The following is a 26,360-nucleotide window of genomic DNA, read 5'->3' as shown; positions in this document are numbered from 1 at the left end:
CATCCAGTTCCATTATTACTGCTTTTAACCGACAGGGGGCGTACCACTATTGCATTAAACTCTATACAAGACGCTCCTTTCTCTGTATGCTGCCTGTAATTGCTGTCAAAATTATTAGAAGTTGAGGCTGCGTAGGAAAGCTGCAGAGATGGAGGTCACTGGGGACCTTTGCATGAAGAAGTCAGGGAACTTTCAACTTTCTACCGGCCAGGAACTTTTTCAAGTGTCCTGGCCGGTGGTTTTCACTGTTGTCACAGTGATGAGGACAGAAATCCCAGTCAACACTACCTGCACAGGTACCACTGTCTGTATTGAAGCTGATTTCATGTATTTTGATGTACTATTAAAAAACAACAATAGAAAAAACAAACATCTGGCAGTAGCAAAGAGTAGAAAATGTAAAAGTTTTAATGAACACATGTAAGGGACTGTTTTGAAATCATTAAAAAGGGGAGCCAATATGTTGTCAAAATCATAAATAATACACAATTTACAAAACTGTCTCTGCATTCTGTCCACAGAGAAAAACGAAACACTGCACCAAAACAGCTGGAAGTGAGGTTTCCTTGCAAAGATGGTATAAAAACTGAGCGAGACACTCAATATTCCTCCGCATATGCTGCTTCAGTGACCTTTAGTGTGATGCATGATGAACATATCTCACAGGATTTTGTCTGCTCTTATGTGGAAATATAATCTTTCTAGAGTCAAATATACTGTCACGGCTCTTCCACCCACAGGAACCTGCACATTTTTCTATGATGCAGTTCATTCGTGGTCTGCTGCTGTATTCCCGGGACAGTTGGAGCACAAATCCTCTTCGTCTGTGAGAAAAAGCAGAGGAATTGATATCAGTAAAGACGATAAAAACCAGCAGCGGAGCAGCAGCAGCTTTCTGGCATCACTCTTACCGTTGTACGTGGTCCCACACCATATGCAGTAAAAGTGGACTCCTCTGAGGTAGGACGTCAAAATCTGCAGCTTGTCAAGGGACTATAAAGGAACAAGAAGGCACATGTCATATCTTTGTATTATATTATTCCTCTGGGTATAACATCACACAAACGGTTTGAACTGCTGGCAAAACAATTTGAATGATAAGTGTTTATTTGTACAATTATCATGGCATCAGAGGATTTCACATAAAATCGCATCAGGAAACAATCTTGGTCGAACACTGACAGTTAATTCCACCACTTCATCCTCTTCCTCCTTTTCTTTTTCTTCGACATCCTCTTCCTCTTCCTCATCAGAGCCTGATTTGGGCCAGTACCAGTCTTCTCTGGGGACGGTGATGCTCTGAAATTAAAACAAAAGGATTCACATTAAGTGCTATGAGAATGGTGGATTGCCAAAATAAAGGTAACATGCTTACGGCCACACCACACTGAGCACGCCCAATCTCTTGAGTGTGATTATTATATTCTTGTAGATGTTAGAATAGTTAAGACCAAGCTGAGGTAAATTACAGGTTACGTTTAATGTAAACCTTTTGATAGTGATAGCTTAAAACTCGAATGTCGCCAGTACCTATTAGACTCCCTGCAAATGGTATTATATATATATATTTTTTTTTTGTGTGTGTGTGTGTGTTTTTTTTATTTACTTATTTATCTATTTATTATTTTGTATCTCGAGCCTTGGTTTTCTTATGTCGTATATATGTGTGTATTTTTTTCCTCTGTCTAATTGGAAAATTTAATAAACAAATTTGAATAAAAAATAAAGGTAACACCAGCAAGGTAAGGTAACGCCAGAGCTTTTCCCTTGGTGATATTGTTACGACACTGATCTAGATTATTTTGAGTATTTTGATTCTTTCTGTTTTTTATTCAGTGCAACACAATGTTGCAAGGTTAACTCTAATGTGCGGATAAGCCCTCCTTTTCTTATTCCCTGTCTGTGTTTTTTATCCAGGCCCTGTCTCACAGTAAATAAAAGATAGAAGAGATATTGCAAAGGTTCCTCCAACCTTTTGACTGTCCAGCTGCTCGCAGGCCCGCTGACTCCTCCTGAGATCTCCTTCAATCTTCCGCTCCTCTCTTTCTGTCCTCACCCTCACCCTGCGATGGAAAAAAAAAAAGCATAAACTCAAATAATACACACACGCACACACACACAGACACAATAATAGCTGCACTGTAATAAGGCAAAATCTTCAGTGACACGTCCGCAGACTTCACCTAAAATCTTCCATGGATTTTGTCTCATTCTGCTGTTTGGTGCGCACTTTCTGTCGATAATGCTCGAGCTCCTCCTCGGCTTTTCTTTTCCTGACCTCCTCCATTCCAATGCCGCCTCTGTCTGAGGAACAGATACAACAGCAAATCATTACATCTGTTTGATCGCCCATGTTTTTAATTGTTAAGCCTTGTTTAATGATTTGCTGCCTACCAGTTTTGATATTAAGTGGGATTGGATCCACCCTCCCTGCTCCTGTGAAGACAGCAGAGACTGATCGTTAACAAAACAAGAACCACAAATGACAGCGCACCTGCTAAATAAGAAATCGCTCAGTGGAAACCTACCCTCCTTCCCAAGGCCTTGTCCAGCTTTGTAACCCATTTTCTGCAAAAGTGCAAAGCCTTTGTTCTCATTGCTGATGGAGTTATGCAGAGCCGCCTCTCTGCTCTCCTGTTCTTGCTCTTTGTAGGTCTTCTGACGGTTCTTGGCATTTTTCTCAGTTTGTTGTGCCTCCTTCTTCATGGCCTCTTTCACTCGCTTCAACATGGGAAGACCAGGCTTCACATCTTGTCTGTCAATGAGAAAAATAAATAAATAAATAAATAAATAAATAAAGAAGACATGTAACGTAATGGGGGAAAATAAAAAAAAAAGCCAATAAACCTGTTAGTTACCTAGTTAATCACTGCTATTCAACATGTATTCTGAAAACTGGGCTGTTGCGAAAATAAATTAACCTCAGCTACCAGTTCTACATCTTCATTACTGATAGAAAATCCTTCTGGAGATGTATGAATGAGCTAAATTATGCTTTAACGCAGTACAAAATATCTCCGAGTCTGGAAATCTTTATTATTCTCAGGACCTGGGGATTTTAGTGCAAATTCAAGTTGCAGAAAAAACACTCACATTTTATTGAGAAATGCGTCAGACATGTAGTCCTCTTCCTCGTCAGACATCTTATTCGCGTATTCCTGCAATATTACAGAAAATAATAACTCCAGTCTTTAATGAACGCAGACGTTTCGCCTTTCCTCCTCCTGATGTTTGGGTCGGTCAATAATACAGTTCGACTCGCTCCCGGCTGCGCAACAAACGAGTTCCTGTGCTTTTGACGATCACGTGTATAAAACAGCTTAGAAGACGCAATTGAGTATGATCAAAACATAAAAAATAGAATTAGCATATGCATTTCAAATGACATTACATTTGACAATTTGCTAATACGATAATTTGTGTTTTCTAAGCATTTTTTTCCCCCCACGTCGGACACATTTCAATGCGACACCCCAGATGATACGTCGTCATTCATCCTGGGGTTAGCGACTGACAGGTAGGATGAACAAATTATACATTTCCCCAAGCCTTCGGGTAACCGCCGCGGCTGAGCTATTTTTCAGCGGCTAAATGTTTAAAACAGCGTCTGGTGGGTAACGTTAAAAGGAGAAGACAGCGTTTAGCCAGAGTTTAGCTTGTTGCTCGTAGAAAGTCGCTAGCATAGGTGGCTAACCTGCTCTGCCGTCAGCCGCCCCAACGGCAGGTAGGAGGAAGCGGCGAGCCTCCAACCACAGCTGGGCTTATTATTTTGGATATTTTTTTTGGATAAACACAAAGTTAAAGGCTCCAACAGCAGTGACATTTAAGTTGTAGTGGGCCCAGCAACCTCACAGCTGTAGCATAATAACTGTTACCTCTCCACAAACCAGGCTGAAGGTTAACTTTGAAGCATTGCTGCACGATATATCATCATCATATCGTTGTCTACACATGAACATGCGAAATATTAATATCTTAACATGGACGATATCAAGTTTAGGGTTAGAGTTAGCCTAAGAAGATAGTGACTGGTCTGTTAAAAAACAAACAAACAAACAAACAGACATATTTATGTTAACTGCATTTTCTACATCTAGGCTAGTTGGTATTATTATGCTGTTTTTGGAGGAATGCTTGTTGTTACACACAATATTGTTGAAGCATTGTGTCGAAGCAGAGGTGGCAGCAAAATATTAGATTTTATTTTTGAAATTATTTTGATGCAGACACAGACAGACAGACAGTTATTGGTCTATTCTGATCAATGATAAACTTGAGGAAGTAGCTGCATTTTCTACGTCCATTGGGTATTAGTATGCTTTCTTTTTTTTTTACATTGAAAATTTCAATTGCACTATTGTCTTCTACTTCACTTTTTCCATTAGTTGGTATTTTTTTTTTTTTGTGAGTTTATTTCCTTTTTATGCTCTGTACATAGCAGAAATATGTTTGTTTTATTGTGCTTGTATGTCTAACTCTGTGTAAGAACATGAGAGCGGCGGAAGGACTGGTACTAGCCTAAAGTCAAATTCCTTGTATGTGCATACATACTGGTGAATAAAACTGATTCTGATTCTGATAACCCATTGTCATATCGTCTATCGTATCACTGTTGAGATATTTGGCATAAATACTGAGGTATGAAATTTTGTCCATATTGAGCAGCTCTACTGTAAAGGGTGTCAGACCTCAGCTCAGCTTGCTAGAACTAAACGATAACCTGACTGAATGAAAGTGTGCCCTTACAGATTGTAGGGGTGAGGTTGCATCATCAAAAGGCTGCGTCAGAAGATCCCAAATTCCCCAGAGCTGTGTGTTGTTGCTGCCCGGGTCCCCCTCACCATGGAGCTGGCTCACAGTCTGCTGCTCAATGAAGATGCCTTGGCCCAGATCACCGAAGCGAAGAGGCCTGTCTTCATCTTTGAATGGCTCCGCTTCTTGGATAAAGTTCTTGTAGCAGCAAATAAGGTGACTGTTCGGATTTTGATGTTGTGTGATGATTAATAGGTGTAAGCAGGTGCTACATAGTGAATGACTCTGTTTTTTGTGTTTGAATGGAAGGTGGATGTAAAGGAGAAGCAGAAGAAGCTGGTGGAGCAGCTAACAGGACTGATTAGCAGCGCTCCGGGACCCCCAACAAGAAAACTGCTGGCCAAAAACCTGGCTACCCTTTACAGCATCGGTGACACATTCACAGTCTTCCAGACTCTGGATAAGTGCAATGACATCATTAAAAGCAAGGATGACACGCCTGCATACTTACCAACAAAACTGTGAGCTCCCATACATCAAATCTGTGTGTCTCTTAATAGTTTAGCAGCTTGTATTGTGTAGCCAATACACACTAAATTAAAATCATACACATTTGCATCAAGGTTTAAACCACTCAACGTTGCTGTCTGAGTTTTGGGTATATGCCCACCCTTAAGGGGATTAATACTTCAGCCAGATGTTAATCTGCAGAGTGACATTTTGTGTTTTAAAAGGGGGATTAAGTATGCTTCAACAGATTATATGTGGTGTTTCTTGCTGGTACTAATGGACACTCGCAGTGGATGAAACCACATCAGTTGTGCCATGTCGGCATAGTGTTTTAGTATAAATGATAATGTAAGCCTTGAAATTAAATTTGGTGGATAATGGAGATTATAATCATTGGTATTGTACTGTATGTGTCATTGAAAATAATGGGTATTTCACAAAATAAAACCAAAGCAAATTGAACACTAGAGGGCAGTCAGTAGAACACAATCTTTTATTATCAAGGTAATAGAAATAAATGTAAAGTAATTATCTTTAAGAAATACACCGAGACACATATTTTTAAGAAATGGTTGAAACATGTAAACAAAAGTGAGACTTGAATGCCAGGGATTGTCTGACATAAATAGAAGTCCAGAGATACAGTGCTTCAGTGTTAGGTTAAAAAAATGGATATGCATTTGAAGAATTCAAAATGCTCTTTAGATTATTGCATTTTTGTTATTTATAATAATATTAAGAACAACAAAAATATATTATAAATCACTGATTTATACCTTTACTCTAACCCAGTAACTCTTCTGTTGCAGTGCTGCAGTGGCATGTGTTGGAGCTTTTTATGAGAAAATGGGCAGGATGTTGGGAAGCTCCTTCCCAGACACCATTAACAATCTTTTGAAGGCATTAAAGAGTGCAGAGGTATGTCTTTTATGAATAAAATATTGTTAGTTCACATGAACAATTAAGAGGACTGGATACACGGTATTGTTTGATAGATAATGGAACACAAGCAGGAATGGATGACTAACTTGACGGATTGATAATTCAGTGATCACTTCTTTTGCATTCATCGCTTCTTTTGCTGGTTTTGCAATTAAATCCTTCCAATTCCCCCTCATTTTTGCTTTGTTGCTTTAGTCCCAAGGCAGGGGCGAGATCCTCCTGAGTCTGCAGAAGGTGCTCAGCGGACTCGGTGGGGCTGCAGCTTCATGTCACCGAGATATCTACAAGAACGCTCGCTCCCTTCTCACTGACAGGTCCATGGCAGTGCGCTGTGCAGTAGCAAAGGTTGGTTACAGAGAACATTTAGTGGAGTGTTTCAGGAGTTAACAATACAAATTTAAAAGGTACAGGACATGTTAAAAGTGAAGCCAGTACCAGTATATCTGAATGAAGGCCCTTCACTGGTGTTGGATTCTCTGCAAAATAATATCATCAACAGCCTAATATAATATTACTGTTGAGGAAACACATTTTTCATTTTGTCAAACGTGCCTATTTGCCTTTCTGGAATAATTTGGAAGCTTTGTTGTTTCTAATGTAAAGATTTGGATTTATCAGCCTCATCCTGTGATGCATTTTCTGCTATGGGATAATAATTCTTAATCACTGTGACAGCAATGGTCTCATTGTTTTAATTGTTCTGACAATGTTTGTCCCTTTGCTGAGCTGTATTGAGCCTTAATAGGAAATGTTGCAATAAGACCTGAGATTGCATTTTCCACTGCTTTTATAAAGATGAATAGCCTAAATGCTCTGTTGGAATAATTGTATTAGCAATGATTAGCCTTTGCCCATTTAGGAGATTAATAGATCAAAGCCATGCAACTAGCTTGTGCCACCTTTATAGAAAAAAATATGCCTGAAGAACATCTCTTTGTTCTTATGTTGTTTATATTAATGTAAAACTGTGATGCGTCTGAGTTGTGTTGTGTAAATGTTCTTCCCTATTGAGAAATACAGCTTCCTGTTTAAGAATCGTTATATCTGAGATAATATGAAGAGTATGGCTGTTGTGGGAATATTGTTATACATAGGTTTAAACAGCACATTCATATGTGACTGTATGCATGATCGGTTTCTATGATGATTCACAGTTGCTTTTGCATGTATAATATAAATGTCACTAATTAAGGTACCACCTTCCTTTTTTTTTTATCCTTGAGCAGTGCCTGCTGGAGCTACAGAATGAGGCAGTTTTCATGTGGACCACAGAACTAGAGAATGTGGCTACGCTGTGTTTTAAGGCCCTCGAAGGCTCCAACTATGGGGTCCGGGTTGCAGTGTCCAAACTGCTGGGGACAGTCATGGCTACTGCCCTGATGCCCAAACAAGCAGCCGGTGAGGATCTCTTTTTGCACAGTTTATATGTAATGTTAATCTGCTGTGCGATTTCATTTCATGTTAAGTAGTCTGTATCACCACTCTTGTTGTTAACCTGCTGATCCTTTTGTCCTTAGTGATGCGTCAGAATGTGAAGCGAGCCACCCTGGAGGAGGTGCTGGAGCTCATGGCCACTGGCTTCCTGCGTGGTGGATCTGGCTTCCTTAAGAGCGGGGGCGAGATGCTGAAAGGAGGCGCCTCTGTCAGCAGGGAGGTGCGGGTGGGCGTCACGCAGGTAATGCCAGTTCTGCTCAGGCAAACATGAGAAAAATCACGTCAGTGTTGTCTGATTCTGTAACTTCATATGTATTTCTTATTCATGTTCCTCAGGCCTATGTTGTGTTCGTGACTACACTTGGTGGTCAGTGGCTGGAGCGCAACTTCGCCACTTTCCTGTCCCACGTTTTGGACCTAGTGTCTCACCCACGGGCCACACAGACGCACGTAGAGGCTGTGTACTCGCGGCGCTGTGTCTCCTTCATGCTACGCGCCACCCTGGGGGGCTTGCTGGGAGAAAAAGCGCAGATTGCAGCGGGCAAGGAAATCTGCCAGGCTATCAGCAAGCAAATGAGGGCTGTGGGTAAGGAGGATGGGGGGGAAATATCACGGTTCAGAGCATTACAGAGTAAGTACTCATCCATTATTACATTTTTTTCCCCTTTTTCAATCACCATCCATATAATTGAAAAAAATTGCATGGCTGGCGGGTGTTGTGTGGATGGTTTTTCTTGCTTGCCCTGCGTTTTTGCTTGCTTCTGCTTCTTTTTGATCACTCTGCTCTTTTCTTAAACCTCTGTTAACAGCGAATGGCACAATACTGTCAGTGGCATTATCCATTTCCAACTCAACATTTAAGTTACTCATGCTTGCATAATAGACATGACTGTTTTGCCTGTTTATTCACATTCTGGTAATGCATTACAAGCACTAAGCAGCAGCGAGCATAAGTCTGACTGACTGTTGACATCTGGCTTGCACAAGCAGAAAAGCTGCATGTTCCACTAAATCCACTGACACTCAGTAGAAGCAAGACATTTTTCCTTAACAAGACATAATATTTGCAAGTACTGATTTTAATACATCATTTAATTTATTACTTTTAGTTCCAACATAATTTCTTCCCTCAGTGCATCACATTAATCATTTTTACAATCACCTTTATCTTTTTTTTTCAAAAGTGATGATTCTTACTCTGTGATTTGCTTTGAAATCTTTGAGCTCCTAAACTGTGGAGAACTGTGTCAGAAGTGCATTTCTTTTGCTGTAGTTTTTGATGTTAGAACAGCATTTGAAAAACATGTCGGTGTCCCTTAAGACTTTGTCCTGGACCCTTTTAGCTTTTCCGTTCGACTGAATTTCTGGAACCACTTGAAACGAGCCATAATGAATTTTCTGTGTGAAAAATAATTTGGGAAAATGCTTCCTGGAACCACAATGGAAGTGGGATTTCTCCATGGGCCCAATTGTTATCACTGATCCCTAAAACCCCTGTCTTGTAAAACAATATGACTGCCACAGTTAGGGAAACAGTTATAATATTACCTTTCAAATTTTGTCCTGTAGTCAGTTATCTTTTCCTTAAGGGTGATCCATTTCTCCTTTCTTGCATTTATTCTTGACCTTGTGTTTTAATTTTCTGAGCTTTACTACTGAATAATTGCCTCTTGTAGAGTTCTGAGGATTTCCATTAATGATTGTAGGCTAGCCTTTCAGTGATTTGTTTTAATTTGAAGAAAAAATCTGTTTGTCCCATTTTTCTTATAGTGCAACAGTTACCACTGATAGATGCGGGTTTTTACCTTTTTCTGAAAAAAAAAAAAAAATCCTCAGATCTCTGTGTTAGTGACATATATGTGTAGCAGTGTGCGTATCAATATTTGCCAGATTCTAGCACTTTATGTGCAGGGCTTTGCAGATTAATTAAGTGTGACAGTAGCACATGGATGCTAAAGTGGCCAGCCAGTCAGGTTATATAGATAAAAAAAATGTTTTTTATGCATCTTTTTATGTAAGTCCAAAGACTATGATTAATGGTTGACACAATGTGACACAACATGGCACTTTGCCTTGTATCTGAGAGAACTAACTGTCTGAGTTGTGATTTAATGTGCAGGCCACTTTATCAACCCATGCTGTATTTGAGTATTAGAATGTGTTTCTGTGAATCTGATTATGTGGAATTACATTTAATCACTTGTCAACAATTTTCTGCATTTAATGACAAGATTTTAGATCCTGTTCAACTTGACTGTTTTTTCATTTTTTTCTCCTTACAAATCCTTGACTCTTTTTTTTTTTTTTTTTTTTTCTGTTGCACATGTTAACAGAGGCAGTAGTGAATGACACCAGTGGAGAGAACAAGGCAGGGGCAGCAGATGTCTCTGCCAGTCAGCATGTTATGGTGTGTGCCCTCAAAGAGTTGGGCAGTCTGGTTCAGAGTCTGAGTGCCACAGCCTCACCACTCATCCAGGAGCCCTCCATAGGTGAGATACGCACAATACTGTGTGGGATATCATTCATTTGGTATAGTGTCCTCATGTTTCAATAAACATGCACTGTGGTTCATGTGGAATCAAGTATCCCATCAGTAATTGTAATAATACCCCATTCAGGACAAAAATGCTGGCTATCTGACCACATCAGATAGCCTGTTCTGAATTAAACTATTTTGTACGAAAGGCTGCTGTAAATTTTTGATAATGCATTTATCTACAGAATATTAGCTGGTAGTTGCTATATAACACAATATATACATTGTTGCTACTTTCTTCCTCAGGGCTTCTGGAAACTGTGACCTCAGTGCTCCTCCACCCGAGCATGGCAGCCCGTTTGGCAGCAGCATGGTGCCTGCGTTGTGTCGCAGTGGCGCTGCCTTATCAGTTGACCCCGCTGTTGGACCGCTGTGCTGAGCGCATCAACAACCTCAAGAGTTCGCCTGAGGCTGTGAGCGGCTACAGCTTCGCCATGGCTGCCCTACTGGGAGGCGTACACCAGTGCCCGCTGGGTATCCCCCACTCCAAGGGCAAGGTCAGTGGTCTCTGAATGTAATAAGCAGGTCTTTTTCCTCTTCCTGTCACTCTTATTCCCCTGGTTAGATTGAACGATTAACTCGTATGTGACTCCTTTCCTGTAGCTGGTGGTGAGTATAGCTGAGGATCTCTTGCGGACAGCTGCCCAGAACAGTCGATTGTCCCTGCAGCGCACACAGGCAGGCTGGCTGCTGCTGGGGGCCCTCATGACCCTGGGTGAGTCTCCCAGAAATTGCTGATTCCTTTGCCTTGATTTGTCTGCAGCATTGTTCAACCACCAACATGACCACTGCATTGAATTCTGACTGTATTCATACATGTGCCTAGGTCCGTCCCTGGTGCGCTATCACCTTCCCAAGATGCTGCTGCTGTGGAGGAATGTGTTCCCTCGCTCCCAGAAGGAGCTGGAGGCTGAAAAGGCCAGAGGAGACTCCTTCACCTGGCAGGTCACCTTGGAGGGCCGAGCGGGGGCGCTGTGTGGTAAAAGAAACACACCATCCTGCATGGCTACACATGATTTCTAATGTGAAAATACACGTTTTTGACAAGAATTCCTCTTCCTCCTTTCTGTAGCCATGCGTAGCTTTGTGGCCCACTGTCCTGAACTGCTTACAGAAGATGTGATCCGTAGGTTAATGACCCCCATTGAATGTGCCATGACCATGATGTCTCAGTGAGTGTGATTTTTTTTTTTTTTTTTTTTTTTGGTTATATGTTCTTAATTGAAGTTCTCAAGGTGCAGATTGCAGGGATATGCTTTTTTCTTCTTCAGCATTTTAGCCTTTTTGAACACAGCGATACCGTTACTTTCTAGTGATTTTCCTTCTTTTCCTTCACTATATCCTATTTTTGTGTTCCTGGTCAAGCAGTCAAGGTATTATGGTAAATGCTTCTGTTTTTTTTTTTCCTTTTGTCAGTGTTCCTGCCATCATCAAAGTCCATGGTGCCCATCTTAAGGCAAGCGCAGCCATGGTGAGGCTGAGGTTGTACGACATCCTGGCCCTTTTACCTCCCAAGACATATGAAGGTAGTAAAGTCAGTTCTGCAGTTTTGTACTCCTCTCGTAAGTCGGGGACTCCTAGACAAGGTGTTGTAAAACCTGTAATTGTCTTGTTTAGGCAGCTTCAATGCCCTCCTGAGGGAGCTGGTAGCTGAGTTCACTTTGACTGACAACTCAGCCAACACCACCACTTCCTTGCTACGCTCCCTCTGTCACTATGACGACAGTGTGCTCATGGGCTCATGGCTTCAGGAGACTGACCACAAGTCCATAGAGGATCAGGTAAGTCAAAGTCATCCATGGTATGAAGAATCCAAATATACTATAGTACCGTAGATGCTGTGTGTTTGTGTTTCTAGGAACGATTTTTGGGAAGACAGATTCTGACTGTGTTTGTCAGTTGGTTAACAGCGCAATCTATATTGTACACACATTAGTGCTGAATGATATGGTATAAATAATCATATTGCAATTATTTTGACAGATACTGCAGTGGTTTCATAATTCACCATTTTAGTGAGAATGATCATTTTTGCATCATCATTTTCAAAAAAAGTATTTAAATGGTGATGATGTGATTTTAGCTGCGGTCTGTACCGAACAAAATGCTTTCTCTTTCTGGAGAATATGATATGTAGACTAGGGCATGTCTGCAGCACCATAATACCTCATTTGTAATTGTATTTTGTATCACATTTAAAAAAAAAAAAAAAAAAAAAACAAAATTCTATTTGCGCTTGGCCATATTGTCATTTAGATAATATTTCAATTAATTATTCAGCTCTCGCTTGTTACACTGTATTCAGGTAGGTGATAATATTCTTATGATGGTTCCCATGCAGCTGCAGCCCAACAGCGCGTCGGGCAGTGGAGCTCTGGAACATGATCCCTCCTCCATTTACCTGCGTGTTCCCGTGGGCGAGGCTATTCCTGGGCCTCTCCCTTTGGGTGTGTCTGTCATCGATGCATCAGTGGCCCTGTTTGGTGTCGTCTTCCCCCATGTTTCCTTTAAACACAGGTGAATGTCCAATTTAATCCTTGCTGTAGAAGGTTTGAAAAAACAAAAAGGATTCAATATTTACTATGCTTCAGATATTACTTCATCTTTTTCTGTGAAGTTATCTGTATTTATATCGCTCTTTGCTTGGCACAGCTCTTTTCGTCAAGTCTATTTGAAAATTCAACCCAGCTTTTTGTGCACTGTAGGCTGCAGATGCTGGATCACTTTGCAGAGTGTATCAAGCAGGCGAAGGGAGTTCGACAGCAGGCAGTCCAATTGAACATCTTTACTGCAGTGCTTAGTGCCCTCAAGGTGAGAAGAACCTGTTTTATACACTGCCCTGACTCCTCAGGCAGAGGAAACATGTTTTATGAATCAGTTGATGCACCATGAGCCACAATGTCTCCCTTCTGTCCTCCCCGTCTAAAGGGCCTGGCAGAGAACAAGAGCACTCTGGGTCCTGAGGAAGTGCGTAAGTCGGCCCTGGCCCTGGTGATGGGAGCCTTGGACAATCCCAACCCCATTCTGCGCTGTGCTGCAGGAGAGGCCCTGGGCAGGATGGCTCAGGTGGTGGGAGAAGCTACCTTCATTGCCAGGATGGCACAGTACAGCTTTGACAAGTAAATAAATCACCTTGTGTGTGTGTGTGTGTGTGTGTGTGTGTGTGTGTGTGTGTGTGTGTGTGTGTGTGTGTGTGTGTGTGTGTGTGTGTTCAATAAATATAATCTTTATTCATCCAGGGTAGTCCTATTTGAGATTAAGGTTCTCTTTTTCAAGGGAGATATAGTCAAGAGAGCAGCAACTCATTTAGTTACAGACAAAAATACACTGGAATGCTTAAATTTAGGTTAGAGATGATTAAAAAAGTTCAGAAACGGTGATGCACCTCTAAAACAATCAAGCTATTCACAACATTGATATTTTATAAATGATTCAGTCTTTCATTGTCCTCGTAATTCATCTGAATCTCTCTCCCTTTTTCTCCAAAATATTTCTCTATGGTTGACTTTCATCATGGGACTCAAATCACCCCTTATCTTCTGTCTTAAGGCTGAAGTCAGCTCGTGATGTGGTGTCAAGAACAGGCCATTCCCTGGCTTTAGGCTGTCTGCATCGATATGTTGGAGGAATTGGCTCAGGCCAGCACTTAAAGACCAGTGTCAGCATCTTATTGGCTCTTGCCCAGGATGGATCCTCTCACGAAGTCCAGGTAAAAGGAATTACTCAGCAAGAATGATTTTAAAATTCACACGTAGCTGAGTGCAGAGGGTGGAGGTGGGTTGGGAAAGAAATTAAAGAAAGGCATAGAACTTTGAATAGCCACTTATTTTTATTTTCTCTTTGGCCTCCTTTGTCTGTGTTTCACTTTACATAGGCCTGCATACCTTGACTGTCAGTTGTGTTTCATCGTGAAAAGTGATGAAAAAAAAATGGTTTAAAATACATCAAAATCACAACTAGCATTTTTTCTGAGCATATGTTCTGCAGTTTGCAGTGTTGTCTCATATAATGCACAATATTTCTCATGTTTCAGACACTACTAATTCAGATTCTCTCCATCCTTATTTGGCAGACATGGGCACTGCACTCTCTTGCTCTGATCGTGGACTCCAGTGGTCCCATGTATCGAGGCTACGTAGAACCAACCCTGTCTCTGGTGCTCACCCTGCTTCTCACTGTACCCCCCTCCCACACAGAGGTGCACCAGTGTTTGGGCCGCTGCCTGGGTGCCCTTATCACCACCGTTGGACCAGAACTACAGGGTAACTATGGCAGGAACAAAGTCACAATCCTCTTTGCATCACAGTGACTGCTCCTATTGGCTGTTTACGCCGACTAAGCTTTGTAAATGTAATATACCCTTTCCATCCCAGCAGGTGGCACTGTAAGCCATTTTTATCCACCATCAAGCTCTAAGTCACTAAAGAAAACTTGGAGCCATAAGTCCTCTTACTGCTAAAAATGCTCTCTTTAGTGTCTGCCTCCCTAATCTCTGTTGGTGTGTTTTCCAGGGAATGGTGCCACCATCTCTACCATCCGTTCGTCATGCCTGGTTGGCTGTGCCATCATGCAGGACCACTCTGACTCCCTGGTGCAGGCGGCTGCCATCTCCTGTCTGCAACAGTTGCACATGTTCGCTCCTCGCCATGTCAACCTGTCCAGCTTGGTGCCCTGTCTCTGTGTAAGACGCCTTAGCAATCATGTTAATCAGTGCTCATGATCACTGTGATAAATATGCGTTCCTGACATACAACATGGAGCAGTGCTTCAGTGTACCTATATTTGTGATTTGTCATGATCTTTTATTTACTATCATGCGGATACCTTCAGGTTCACCTGTGCAGCTCCCACCTGTTGCTGCGCCGTGCCGCCGTAGCCTGTCTGAGACAGCTTGCCCAGAGAGAGGCTGCGGAGGTGTGTGAGTACGCCATGAGCCTGGCAAAGAGGGCTGGAGACAGCAAAGACAGCACTACCATCAGTGAGTACAGCCCTTTGGTGCTGACAAGAACATTCTCTGTGCAGCCAAGACTTCTGAACAGGACAGTGTGACTGTGACTGCGTTGACTGTTTTTTTTCTGGTGTAGATCTGAACATCACAGAGACGGGTCTGGAGGGTGTTCTGTTTGGCATGCTGGATCGTGAGACAGACAGGAAGCTCTGTTCTGACATCCATGACACACTGGGCCACATGCTCTCTTCTTTGGCTGTGGAAAAGCTTTCCCACTGGCTGAAACTCTGCAAGGATGTCCTAGCAGCCACCACAGGTGACTCCACAACATATTGCAAAGTGACAAATTAAAATCTATTGTCCCAAAGGAAACTGAATTGGCAGAGGCCAGCACAGAAACCAAAGTGAACAACATACACAACAGTGGGAAAGATAACACATTTGCAAGTTAACAACATTCACGCTATCAGTCCAGGCTGTTTAATAATGGAGATGAAAAAGCCAACACAGACAATGAATTGCAAAACATTTTACAGAACGGATTAAAGCTTCTATCTATGATAGTGATATCATTTATTACTACCCCAGCAGTACTTTGCAGGCATTTTGTGTTTGTTCCTCCTCACTGTCTTTTAAATCCTCTACTATTTGCAGAGGTGGGAGGTGCTGTCACATTTGAGATGGGGAAAGATGAGGAGGACTCTGAGAAGAAAGATGAGATGGACGATGACATCATGTTTACAGCTCTGGGTGAAGAGAACAAGACCAAGCCCTCGGTGGCGCCACGCTGGGTGACACGAGTGTTTGCTGCTGACTGCTTGTGCCGCATCATCTTGCTGTGTGAGAACGCAGACAAGACACACTTTGACCTGGCTGCTGCTCGCTCTGCACAAGCCAAGAACCCCAAAGGTGCAACTCACCACACACTGCCAGCCAGAATAGCTTAGATCTCACCTGGTTTGCAATTGACTAACAGTAGGCCGCCAGGGATCTCTTGTCAGTGCTGTGTTTTTTTTTTTCTTTTTGTGTACAATAAAGGAACGTGTGCATTCACTCTAGCACTGAGAGCTGAGAATGCTTTTAGCCTTCAACACAGTCAGAGTTAAAAATATTTTAGTGTTAACAAAAATGCTGTGCTCCAAATAGATTTCTAAAGACATGAAAGTGCTGCTAAAAAAAATGAAAGCAGATATTTGGTTGGCACAGGCCACTGATGATGCTGGAAAAGTGAATTTATGACTTTGTATGTCTTCTTGCTGCTTCTAGTGTCAGCTGTTGAAGAAGGTTGGTCTTGTGAGTGTGCTTTTATGAAACAGTGAAACAAAGCTTAAGATTAGTAAATGAAGAATGGAGGGATTTTTTCACTCTGACAGATAGAAGAGCCCAGTGTTTATATAAGCCTCTCTTAAAAAAGGAAACATTCTGCTAGCCAGGCACTCAGCACACAGCAGTGATTAGGTAGCAGTCTTCAGCCCGGGTAACAGCTAAGCCAAATTTAGTGACTGGGGTTTGAATGGTGGTTGGTCTGCATGCTGATGCTTCCACCTAATCCACTGAAAGGTGTGCTTTTTGGTTTCTTCTCAGTCAATGCATGTACACACTTAAAGTTAAAGCCATGATGGGGTGGCTGCACGGATCCATTGTGTCTGTCTGTATACATGGTTTTCTATTCATTTTCACTGAGAGGTGTCCATCGTCTGTATAGGGCTGATGACTTGTCTGTCATCAGATTTCCATCGGTTTTGATGGATAGAATGTTCAACTGAACTTAACCTTTTCTGAATTCATCACCATCTGTGTAGCCAATTAGAACTGAGAACTGAGGCAGCTGTTCCTAGGTTTGTTTTTGGAAAAATCACATGAAACTCTGAGAACTTGGAGGATGGCTATAATTAATGTGTGCACCATCCCATTGTTGTGTGATTTATTATCAGTGGATAATAAAAAAACAAAGATAAAATGGAGAATACCTGTCATAACATTTGGATGATTCATTCCAAAACAACCCAAATAGACAGAAGTCCATCCATCAACAATTTTCTCAGTTTTCTCACAGATCTCTTTGGCTGCCCCCTGAGATCCACTTCATGTGATCGATGCATATCTCTATTCCTCACACAATCCATACTGGCTTCCTTCCCATCTCCCGTCTGTCCAGGTGACCTGTTGGTGCTCCATTTGTCTGACCTGATCCGCATGGCCTTCATGGCAGCCACAGACCACAGTAATCAGCTGAGGATGGCTGGCCTGCAGGCCCTGGAGGACATCATTAAGAAGTTTGCCTCTGTGCCAGAGCCCGAGTTCCCTGGGCATGTTATCCTGGAACAATACCAGGCCAACGTGAGTCTGTCACAGTCTGCAAATTGCATCATGTTGCAGAAGTCCAAAAATCAATTGCAACATTGCAAATATTAAAGGAAATAAAAAGGAGTAGATCATTACCATTTCTTTGCTGTTGGACAAATGACTGTATCTATCCCCCAAAAAAGAAGAAGAAGAAATCCATTTTTCATTCTTGTATAATGCTTTTAAATTAATAGACATTTACTTATTACCACTAATCATGTATGCATGTAGGTTGGAGCTGCCCTGAGACCAGCCTTTTCACCAGATACACCGTCTGACATTACAGCTAAGGCATGCCAGGTAAGGCATCCTGAGTTGTGCAATAATTTTTAGTAAAAGGTTTTTTCTGTACCAATTGAATTGGGCTGGCTTCCTTTGTTTGTAGGTAAGTGCAAGCTACTTCACAGCCCTTTTTCAGGTGTGCTCTGTTCTCTTCCATAAAGATGCTATTGCACTAGTAACCAGCTCTTTTTATTTGTACTATAACACATGAGTCATTGAGTCAACAGCCCTCATATGTTCATGCTGTTACAGCACTATGGAGCACTGCTGGTGCAGTGTTACTGTAGCTAATTGCCACTGCATAGTGAGTCACCCTCCAATGAGAAACCCATCCAAATCTCTGTCTTAATGCTTAATGACTTATTTGATTTGTGGAAGATGAACGACAGGAGGAAACAACAGCAATCTGCCAGCAACCTGTCAGCAATATTATTTAAAACGCTTCTTCTTTTGATGTCCCCTTCTGTGTCTCAAGCTGAGCATTTTTACCTGCTGAAGCTATTTCAGTTCTATCTAAAGGAAGAGAGCTTGATCCTTGTTGTTTTCTGTCTCTGCTGTGAGAATGACTCATCCTATTTGGAAAAGAGAAAGCGTTATATCCTTTGGAGGCAATTTGCTCTACATCCGTGAGTTACAGTAGTAAAAGCTAACACACATCACTGCTATAGGATTAAATGCATATGTGCAGAACAGTCTGAAAAGTGCAAATAACAGGTCACCCTCTTAAAGTTTATTGTTAAGGACATTGCATCAGTATGTGCATACTTGCAACTCTTTTAAGAAAGCTCCCTCAGATCCTTACCCTTGGCCAGTAAGATTTATGCCTGCTCTAGTACAGGTTGTCCTCAGAGGGAAGTAATCTTAGAAATGACTGCAGCCCTTGAGTAGTCCTGAGATGTCAGTCCAATTTAATAATGGCATTCATTGTAATTATAGCAATAGTGCTTTGACCCTCCCTTTTATGCCATGCATGATGGTTTTCAGTTTTGTTAAAGAGATGTAAAAAGGTAATAGCACTGAAAGGTTGTGGGTGCTGTATATCAACAATTAGTATTGCCATTTCCGACCCTGACGCATGTGTATAATTTCAGGTGTGTAGTACGTGGATTGGTAGTGGTGTAGTCAGTGACCTCAATGACCTGCGGCGAGTCCACAACCTGCTGTTGTCCTCTCTGGACAAGGTGCAGGCTGGGAAGGGCTCCTCAAGCCAACTGTACAGTGAAAGTGCCACCACTATGGAGAAACTGGCTGTACTCAAGGCCTGGGCTGAGGTGAGAATGAAGACCCTGCTCACTCCTGCTCAGAATACTGTCCCATGTCTTCAACCCTGCAAATGATGTATATTTATTATGAAAAGCTGACTGCAGACACCATCTCTCTCCCTCTCAGGTGTATGTGGTGGCTATGAAGATCAAGAAAGAGGCTGAGTCCAAACCAGCCAAGCCAGTGCGTAGTGGGGATGATGAGGATGATGAGGACGATCTGGGGACAGACGTGCTTCCTCCTGACAGCCTCATCACCCTGGTGCAGCCAGAGCTTCCCTCCCTCAGCCGCCTGTGGCTGGCCATGCTCCAAGATTACGCTCTGCTCACCCTGCCTGCTGAGTTCTCCAGTCAGCTGCCCCCTGATGGTATAACACCAGTTCTCGTGTCACCCCCAAAAACTGAACAAAATCCTGTGATGTATTTGATCCAGTGATTATTTACACCTACCATTCATTTCTCATGAGCGGTCACTCTTATGACTAATGCTGTTGAACAGAACATGGGGATGTAACCCACTTCAAGCCCTAGTTTTTTAGATTGCTGCTCTAGTTTTTGACACTATAATTGTTGTTACTAATATTTCCTGATTTGGATCAGTAGTTATTGAGAAAGTGTGACTGAAAACACCTTTGAGTCCTTAGAGTACTGTCTGCAGCCTTTCATTCAGATAGGATCAGTTGTTCTGACATATTGTCAGAGATGCCCCAGGGAATGTATAACAAAACATCAGACAGGTTTTTTTTTGTTTGTTTGTTTCCAAGAAATAACAAACACATTAGAGTTTATCAGATGATGTCTGGTCAGTCAGTAGCCTCTCACTTGGTTGAATGCTTCCCCTCCCACCTTGGTTTGAAAATCAAGAAATTGATCAAATTGAACTTGGCACATAGATTAAATATTCACAGCTGTCCTTAAGGTAAATTATTTTGTCTATGGCATGTGGGAGAACATGTTTACAACAAACAGTGAATACACATTATGTTTTTATGTTTGTACCAAATGTAATTAATATTTGAAAGCCATTTACTATTGCCAAAGCACGTTTTTTGTTGTGTGTTTGTATTCAGGTGGTGCATTTTATACCCCTGAGACCATTGACACAGCACGGCTGCATTACCGCAACTCCTGGGCACCTGTCCTGCATGCTGTGGCCCTGTGGCTGAGCAGCACTGGGTTTGGTGGTGCAGAGGAATCTGAAGAGCCTCCTGCTCCTTCTAGAGCTCCTGGCCTCCCCCAGGGAGTCTCTGCAACCACTAAGACCTTTGAGGAGCTGGTCAAAGACAGAATGCATCTAATGTTGGGTAATGAGACAGCCAGTACCTATTAATTATAATATGTATGTTGCCTTTTTTCCCCACTGCCTTTGTCTCTGGGTCCCGCTGACCCACTCCCTTTCTGCTCCAGGTCCCACTGACCCGGTCCCACTGAAAAGGAGCAAAAAGGGAGTGGGTCAGTGGGACCTGGAGACGAAGGCAGCGGGAGTGTGTGTTCAGACAAGTGTACTACCCCCCTTTAGGTACTTTGGGGGACGTGTAAAGGAGTGGTGTGAGCAGAGCTATGTTGATTTCAAGAACTGAATGTTAACACTGATGTGCTAATTGCTCAACAAAAATAGAGTTTGTGTGTTGACTTCTGACCAAGCTACTTCTGGGTGTGTGAATGTAGTGCTCACTGCTTGTTGTGTATTTTGTGTGACCATAGCAAAGAGAGGACTGCCTGCTCTGGCTCTGGTGATCAAGGTAGAGGAGTCTATTTGGCATCAAACCACACATCCTCTGTGCTGTGATTGGTCAGCTCATGAAAATTGCAGCCAATTGACTCCTGTAAAAAGTTGAACTTTTGTTCACGTAAGAAACTGCTGTAGAAACTGAATATGTTTTCCAAAGTTGCTGCTTTGCATTCACCTTCCAGCTGGCCACTCCCTGTGGTGAAAAGGCGGCGCCAGATTGAAAAAGGCAGGGTACTGTGAACACACCCTAAGTGCATTTTTGTGTTCTGTCTCCCAGGTGTCAGTATTGAGTTTCTGTGCTTCCCTCGGCCTGAGGAGCCCATTGAACATGTGATGTCCTGCCTGCAGGCCTTGTGCACTCTGCTAGACTCTCCTTGTGCTAAGACCCATATCGCAGAGGACCAGGTAAAGGCACAAATCAGGAAGGACAGAAGTTATAGATATAAGGAAGAAAGACTAGCATATGACTGGTAAGTTCAAGGTCCAGAGGAAGGCTGACTGTTATGCAGCATTTACTGAAAATGGGTGGGAACAGCCTTCGGTGAGGCTATAGTTGCGTGAGTAATGTGTATCGTTTTGCCAAGTTTATGCTCCTTGTCTCCATCTCTCTGTTAACATTTGCCCCTTTATTCCACTCTTGATTGCTTGTCTGTGTGGGCTTGTTGGCAGTAGGCCAGAACAGATGAGTATTATGGAGTGTAGGCCATTAAATGGATTTGACCCATAGAAGCTTAATGGATACACACTCTGAATGTCAAGGCAGAGAGAGAATGTTCACACTCCTAGTGTTTCACAGTTGTGCTATTGAATATTGTTATTTGTGTCCTAGCTGTTGGCTGTGGAGCTGCTGAACGTCCTCCACAGGCTGCTGCTGACCCGAGACCCTCCAGCTGTACAGCTCCAGGTCACTGCTGTAGTACAGGAGACCATCAGGGCTGCTCTGGACCATCTGCGGCAGCAGAGGACCAGCCAGGGTCAGGAAGTGGCACATCTCACATCCTCAGCCTTGTTTTAAACTATGTGGCATATTGATACATTATACTCTCAAAACAAATAGTTAACTTTACTATTATCTGGAGGATGACTAAGCAAACTTATGTTCTGTAGGCATGCTCAGTCATTGGAGTTGTACTATTATAGCTGAGTTGGTGCAACTCTTTAACCATCAAGATTGATCAAGCTAGCTAACTCAAGTTATTGTCCTTAGGCAAAGAGGAAGGAGGAGAGAAGGACTCCCAGTCTACCCTGGGAGAAGGAGGAGACACAGGAGAGCTCCTGCCTGGCAAGTCCTTGGTGTTTGCAGCCATGGAACTGCTGGTGTTCATTCTGGTGCGCCACCTGCCACAACTAAATACACGGGTCAAGGAGTCACCGAGCCATGTGCCTCTCAGGCCCCAGCGTCTGCCTGAAGAGAGCGCCCGCCTGGTGGCAAACACAGTCTCTATTCTGGCGGAGCTGCCCTCACTCTGCTCCCCTGCTGGTGAGGCGTACAGCAAACTTTAACCTCATATACCCCAAGCAAAAATATAAACACATGCACACAACAAAGCAAAGTCCCTTTTCACACCATGTGTACAAGCACAGCACTCATTGATACTAAGACTCTGACCTGACTTGATAATTTCTACAACAATTAGCCTGACACGCTTCTCTATTTTGTAAAAGCTTATGACAAATCCTATCCCTAATCTCATTGACAAAGCTGGTCCTGCTTTGATTTACTGGAATTTTAACACCAAATTCAGCCTTTAAAGTAGCATGACTCAATATCCTCTTTCTCCATCTCCTTTTTAATGGTTTCTGTCCGGGCATAGATGTGCCTTTCAGCGTTCAGATGGTATTATGAAGTGCTGTACCCATTTGCAAGAGATTAAGAATAAGGATGAATATTATTAGCATAGCAATGTGGTGTTCATTGTGAGACGGTGCCCCTGCCATTTCTCACAGTTTCTACTTTCCTTCACAGGAAGCATGACCATACTACCGACAGTGCTGTTTCTGATCACCGGGGTACTGAGGGAAACCGCGGTTAAGACTGGTGACAACTCCGTGCCTTTGCCCGTGTCAGCCGCCCTGCAGGGCATCAAGACCATCATCACCTCCCCCTTGGCTCGGGTGGAGAGCACTCAAACACAGTGGACTGGCCTTGTGAGGAGCAGCCTAGCCTCTGTGCTAGAGTACTCACAGCCAGGTAAGCAAATATGCAAACACACACACAGACACACCTTTCATACATGATTAATACTTTAGGTAGCAGAGTGGCTCAGTGAGTGAAGAGACCGCCCTTGAACTATGAGCCTGGTTTGTCCCTGAGTAAAACAGAATACTTAGCACCTCTAGGGGTGCTGTAACTTGGACTGGCAACCTGCCCTCTACCAAAAGAATAAATTAGTCAGGGAATGAAATACAAAAGGCAGGGATGCATGCTACCCTCTGCTCAGTGCATGCTGGGATAGGCTCCAGGTCCTAGCAATTAGAAATAAATGTGTATGGAAAATGGATGGATTGATAAAGTGCTCGTTTTTCATTCCTTAACAGTTTACATTGTATTTGCCTCTTTGTGTAATTGCGTAGATGAGTCCAGGCCTGACATGGATGAGGTCAGTATGTTGACAGCTATCACGCTCTTCCTGCTGTCTGCCAGCAATGAGATTGTAGGAGTAACCGTCCTGCAGAAGGGTTGCATGGACCGCTTCCGAAATGGCCTCAACTCCAGTGATCCCTGGGTACGAGCCTATGCACACACAGTTGAAGCATGACGATTAAATGTGTAGCCAAGGTCAGTTAGGTGAGTGAATTTGTTATTTTTGCCACAGGTTCAGGCCAGGTGTTACCAGCTGCTCCTGTCAGTGTTTCAGCACTCCAGCCGTGCACTGTCTACTCCCTATATCCATGCCCTGGCTCCGCTTATGGTGGAGAAGCTAAAGGCAGTGGAGTGCAGCCGGCCAGGGACCGCTGCTGAACTGCAGGCTGTTCAGGAGGGCATCAGGGTTCTAGAGAACCTGGTTGGCATGGGAGAAGAGCAGAACCGTAAGTACACCCTCGCATTTTCATCTGCTGTTCAAAGTATTTAGTTTTGGTTACATTTCACTGAACTGTAATGTTTTTTAGTTTGAGGCAGCATCTTGAATCATTTGCCAGTAAGTTCTCTTAAATGTCAAACATGAAGATGATTTGAGAGCCAGTTTGTGTTTCAAGCAACATATTTGTGGTATTCATTTTCAGTTTCAAGCATGAGCATTTATTCAAGGACGAATGATTAGCTTGTTAAGTGGTGCTTCGAGATCTGATGAGCTCCATGTCCCTCTTCCTCCTACCTTGCCTGAGCTGGATGCTTGTCTTGCTCTTAATGATTACACTCTCCATAACCGTTCTGGCCAAACAGTCAGTGGCTACTGTGTCTCACCTTGATCGGCCATCTGTCATGTATCAGTCAGTACATACAGTATGACAGATTATTTCTCAAATCCTGTGTTTGCTGTCCACTGCAAACATAAGTTAACTGAAAAGGTAATTGTTATGATCAGAAAGCAGATTGTAAAAGTGGCTAAGCCTTTTCAGGTAACTTTCTATGTATATATACATTCAAAGGTTCAGTGTTTGTATACAGAGTAACCATTTTTGAGATATTCATGTCAAAACTTTCTTCTCAGATATTTTGGTTGCTTTGTTTTATTTGCTTCTTTTCTGAGGAACACTCCTGGCATGAGACATTGATTTGGTAACTGGCTCTTTTCACATGGTGCCTAATATAACTGGGCTGGGAACATTGGGTTTGGTTTATGGCCTCAAAGTCTGTCGGTGCAATAAAAATTGCCAAACCCTTTTCACATTAACTGGACTGTTTTAATTAATGCCACTGTTATGAATATTTGAATCTTTTCTTTCTATTTTAATTTCTTGTCATGTTTTCAATAGGGGTGCAGCTGCTGGCTCTTCTTGTTCCAACTCTGATCTCCTACCTTTTGGATGAAAACGCCATCTCCTCTGCTCCACAAGTTTCCAAAGGCCTGCATGATTTTGCTCTTCAGAACTTAATGCGGATTGGTCCACTCTATCCAGCTGCCTTCAAGACTGTAATTGGAGCAGCACCTGAGCTTAAAACCCGCCTGGAATCTGCCATACGGGCCAACCAGGCCAGCAGCAAAGCCAAAGCTGCAGCCAGGCAAGCTCAGCCCGCTGTGCAGGCTGCCCCAACTATCAAACTCAAGACCAGCTTCTTCTAAATCTCCAGAAATATACACCCCACCGCTTAACTCAGTGTTGTTTTTTGTGTTAAAAGAACACCCTATGTCATGTCTGTATCAGCGATAGTCTCTTAAATGTATTTATTTATTCTGCAACTCATCTTTGTTTCAGTGGGTGAGTATTCTGTTTTCTTGAAGTCAAGGAGACAATTATGTAAATATCATTAAAGCGTCTTTGAATGTTCACTTAAAAATCATCTGTAGGAAATGTCATTGTTTGAATGTATAATTTTCAACCTTAATGCACATATGTAAAGGGACACAATCTAAATGATCCCCCCCCTCCCCAATCCTTTCCTTTTTGTCTTTCCATCATTCCTCGCTGTCCAACATGTGACCTACACTGTGACATTCCTGTGTGATTTTTGCCTCACTGTAAGCATAGCAATCCACCTCAGTATTTTTGCTTTCTTTTTTAAAATTTCAATCATGCATGTCATTTTAATGGAGCTTGTTTTGCAGAATGAGCAGGCTTAGGGTCTGCTTTCAGAGAATTGCTTTAGTTAATCGATGCTGACGAATGCTGCTGTTTGCTGGAGAAAATGGTTTATTGCTGTTAAGATGCGTTCTAGATCAGTGGTTCTCAGCCTTCCTGGGATTGCAAGGATAATGTTGGGGTGTATTAAAATGTTTTATGAGATATGAAAAAAAATCTAAATTTGTAATCATGTCTATACTCTTCAGATTTTTCTCTCTTTTGTCCTTTCTCTTATGAAATAATGACTAGTTTTAACAATCCAGTCCTCCTCTGATCGTTAATCATTGAAACAACAAGAAAAGGAAAAACTGAGAACTGTAAACCTGTGAGGGGTATCATGAAAAGAGGTCTCATTTCATTTTTAAGGGTCAAAAACCAAAAAGGTTGAGAGATACTGTTCTAGACACTCCCATGTTCTAAAGTTACTTAGAAATTAACACTGATTTTTACTGAGGACTGAATAACACTTCATCAAAATTCTGGTAAAAATTAAATGTAGCAAGCTTTCAAATTGTTCTTTATGCAAAATAATAATAATAATAATAATAATTCTCAAAAAGGCAAAGCATTAATCTGTCAGAAATCTGTGTAGCCCACAGACTCTCATGCTACTATGTGGTGGCAGTGTGCACATTTACGCCTTGCTTACAGTTGATATTTGAGGCTCTCCTCATCTCTAGCTTTATGTCTTAACAGCTACATGGACAGTGACTTCAGTGAATATCAGCCACAGTGATTGGAAGGCACACTGTAATATTGCACTCCCCAGTCTTTTGAGATGAACTGTTACATAAATAAAGTTGTTTTAACCACAGTATGGTACTCTATGACTGTCTTTTGATTCTGTATTTTGGCTGCACATTTTAGCAAAAAAAGATATTTTGGCACATA

General features: G+C 42.3%; 2 protein-coding genes across 5 annotated transcripts; one reads left to right on the top strand and one right to left on the bottom strand.

Moving 5' to 3' along the window:
* Positions 1-372: 372 nt before the first annotated feature.
* gpatch11 (G patch domain containing 11) lies at positions 373-3,670 on the bottom strand. The gene is made up of 8 exons (XM_030071343.1): positions 3,094-3,670; positions 2,529-2,755; positions 2,395-2,436; positions 2,184-2,304; positions 1,973-2,063; positions 1,183-1,299; positions 912-993; positions 373-824 (listed from the first exon to the last, which is right to left on the bottom strand). The coding sequence occupies exons 1-8, from the start codon at positions 3,141-3,143 to the stop codon at positions 769-771; spliced, it is 786 nt and encodes a 261-aa protein (XP_029927203.1). The 5' UTR covers positions 3,144-3,670; the 3' UTR covers positions 373-768.
* heatr5b (HEAT repeat containing 5B) lies at positions 3,459-26,283 on the top strand. Of its 4 annotated transcripts, none has more exons than XM_030071338.1 (37): positions 3,459-3,517; positions 4,749-4,968; positions 5,062-5,273; positions 6,072-6,180; positions 6,400-6,549; positions 7,431-7,602; positions 7,722-7,879; positions 7,975-8,224; positions 9,972-10,127; positions 10,421-10,671; positions 10,778-10,889; positions 11,001-11,153; positions 11,247-11,346; positions 11,591-11,700; positions 11,792-11,955; positions 12,516-12,691; positions 12,880-12,985; positions 13,103-13,293; positions 13,724-13,883; positions 14,247-14,436; positions 14,686-14,855; positions 15,005-15,152; positions 15,259-15,438; positions 15,777-16,031; positions 16,389-16,406; positions 17,281-17,462; positions 17,700-17,768; positions 18,842-19,021; positions 19,140-19,380; positions 20,083-20,316; positions 21,022-21,149; positions 21,574-21,718; positions 21,952-22,224; positions 22,711-22,935; positions 23,319-23,470; positions 23,561-23,774; positions 24,663-26,283. In XM_030071338.1, exons 2-37 carry the CDS (start codon positions 4,843-4,845, stop codon positions 24,968-24,970), a joined length of 6,168 nt encoding a protein of 2,055 aa, XP_029927198.1. In that variant the 5' UTR covers positions 3,459-3,517; positions 4,749-4,842; the 3' UTR covers positions 24,971-26,283. The 4 variants fall into 4 exon arrangements, with proteins under 4 accessions (XP_029927198.1, XP_029927195.1, XP_029927199.1 ...); XM_030071335.1 differs by having other exon boundaries at positions 7,975-8,269; XM_030071339.1 differs by lacking the exon at positions 16,389-16,406.
* The last annotated feature ends 77 nt before the right edge of the window (positions 26,284-26,360 follow it).

This window comes from Myripristis murdjan, chromosome 15 (genome assembly GCF_902150065.1).
Source record: "Myripristis murdjan chromosome 15, fMyrMur1.1, whole genome shotgun sequence".
NCBI lineage: Eukaryota > Metazoa > Chordata > Actinopteri > Holocentriformes > Holocentridae > Myripristis > Myripristis murdjan.
The sequence above is the reverse complement of the archived record's forward strand: the minus strand, read 5'-3'. Positions and strand labels throughout refer to the sequence as shown.

Coding starts and splice junctions, on each gene's coding strand:
- gpatch11 (XM_030071343.1), bottom strand. CDS start 3,143: ATGTCTGACGAGGAAGAGGACTACATGTCTGACGCATTTCTCAATAAA. Junction 2,064..2,183: donor AAATCCATGGAAGATTTTAG/GTGAAGTCTGCG, acceptor TTTCCATCGCAG/GGTGAGGGTGAGGACAGAAA. Junction 1,300..1,972: donor AGCAGCTGGACAGTCAAAAG/GTTGGAGGAACC, acceptor TTTTAATTTCAG/AGCATCACCGTCCCCAGAGA.
- heatr5b (XM_030071335.1), top strand. CDS start 4,843: ATGGAGCTGGCTCACAGTCTGCTGCTCAATGAAGATGCCTTGGCCCAG. Junction 17,463..17,699: donor TGGAACAATACCAGGCCAAC/GTGAGTCTGTCA, acceptor GTATGCATGTAG/GTTGGAGCTGCCCTGAGACC. Junction 23,471..23,560: donor TCAACTCCAGTGATCCCTGG/GTACGAGCCTAT, acceptor TTTTTGCCACAG/GTTCAGGCCAGGTGTTACCA.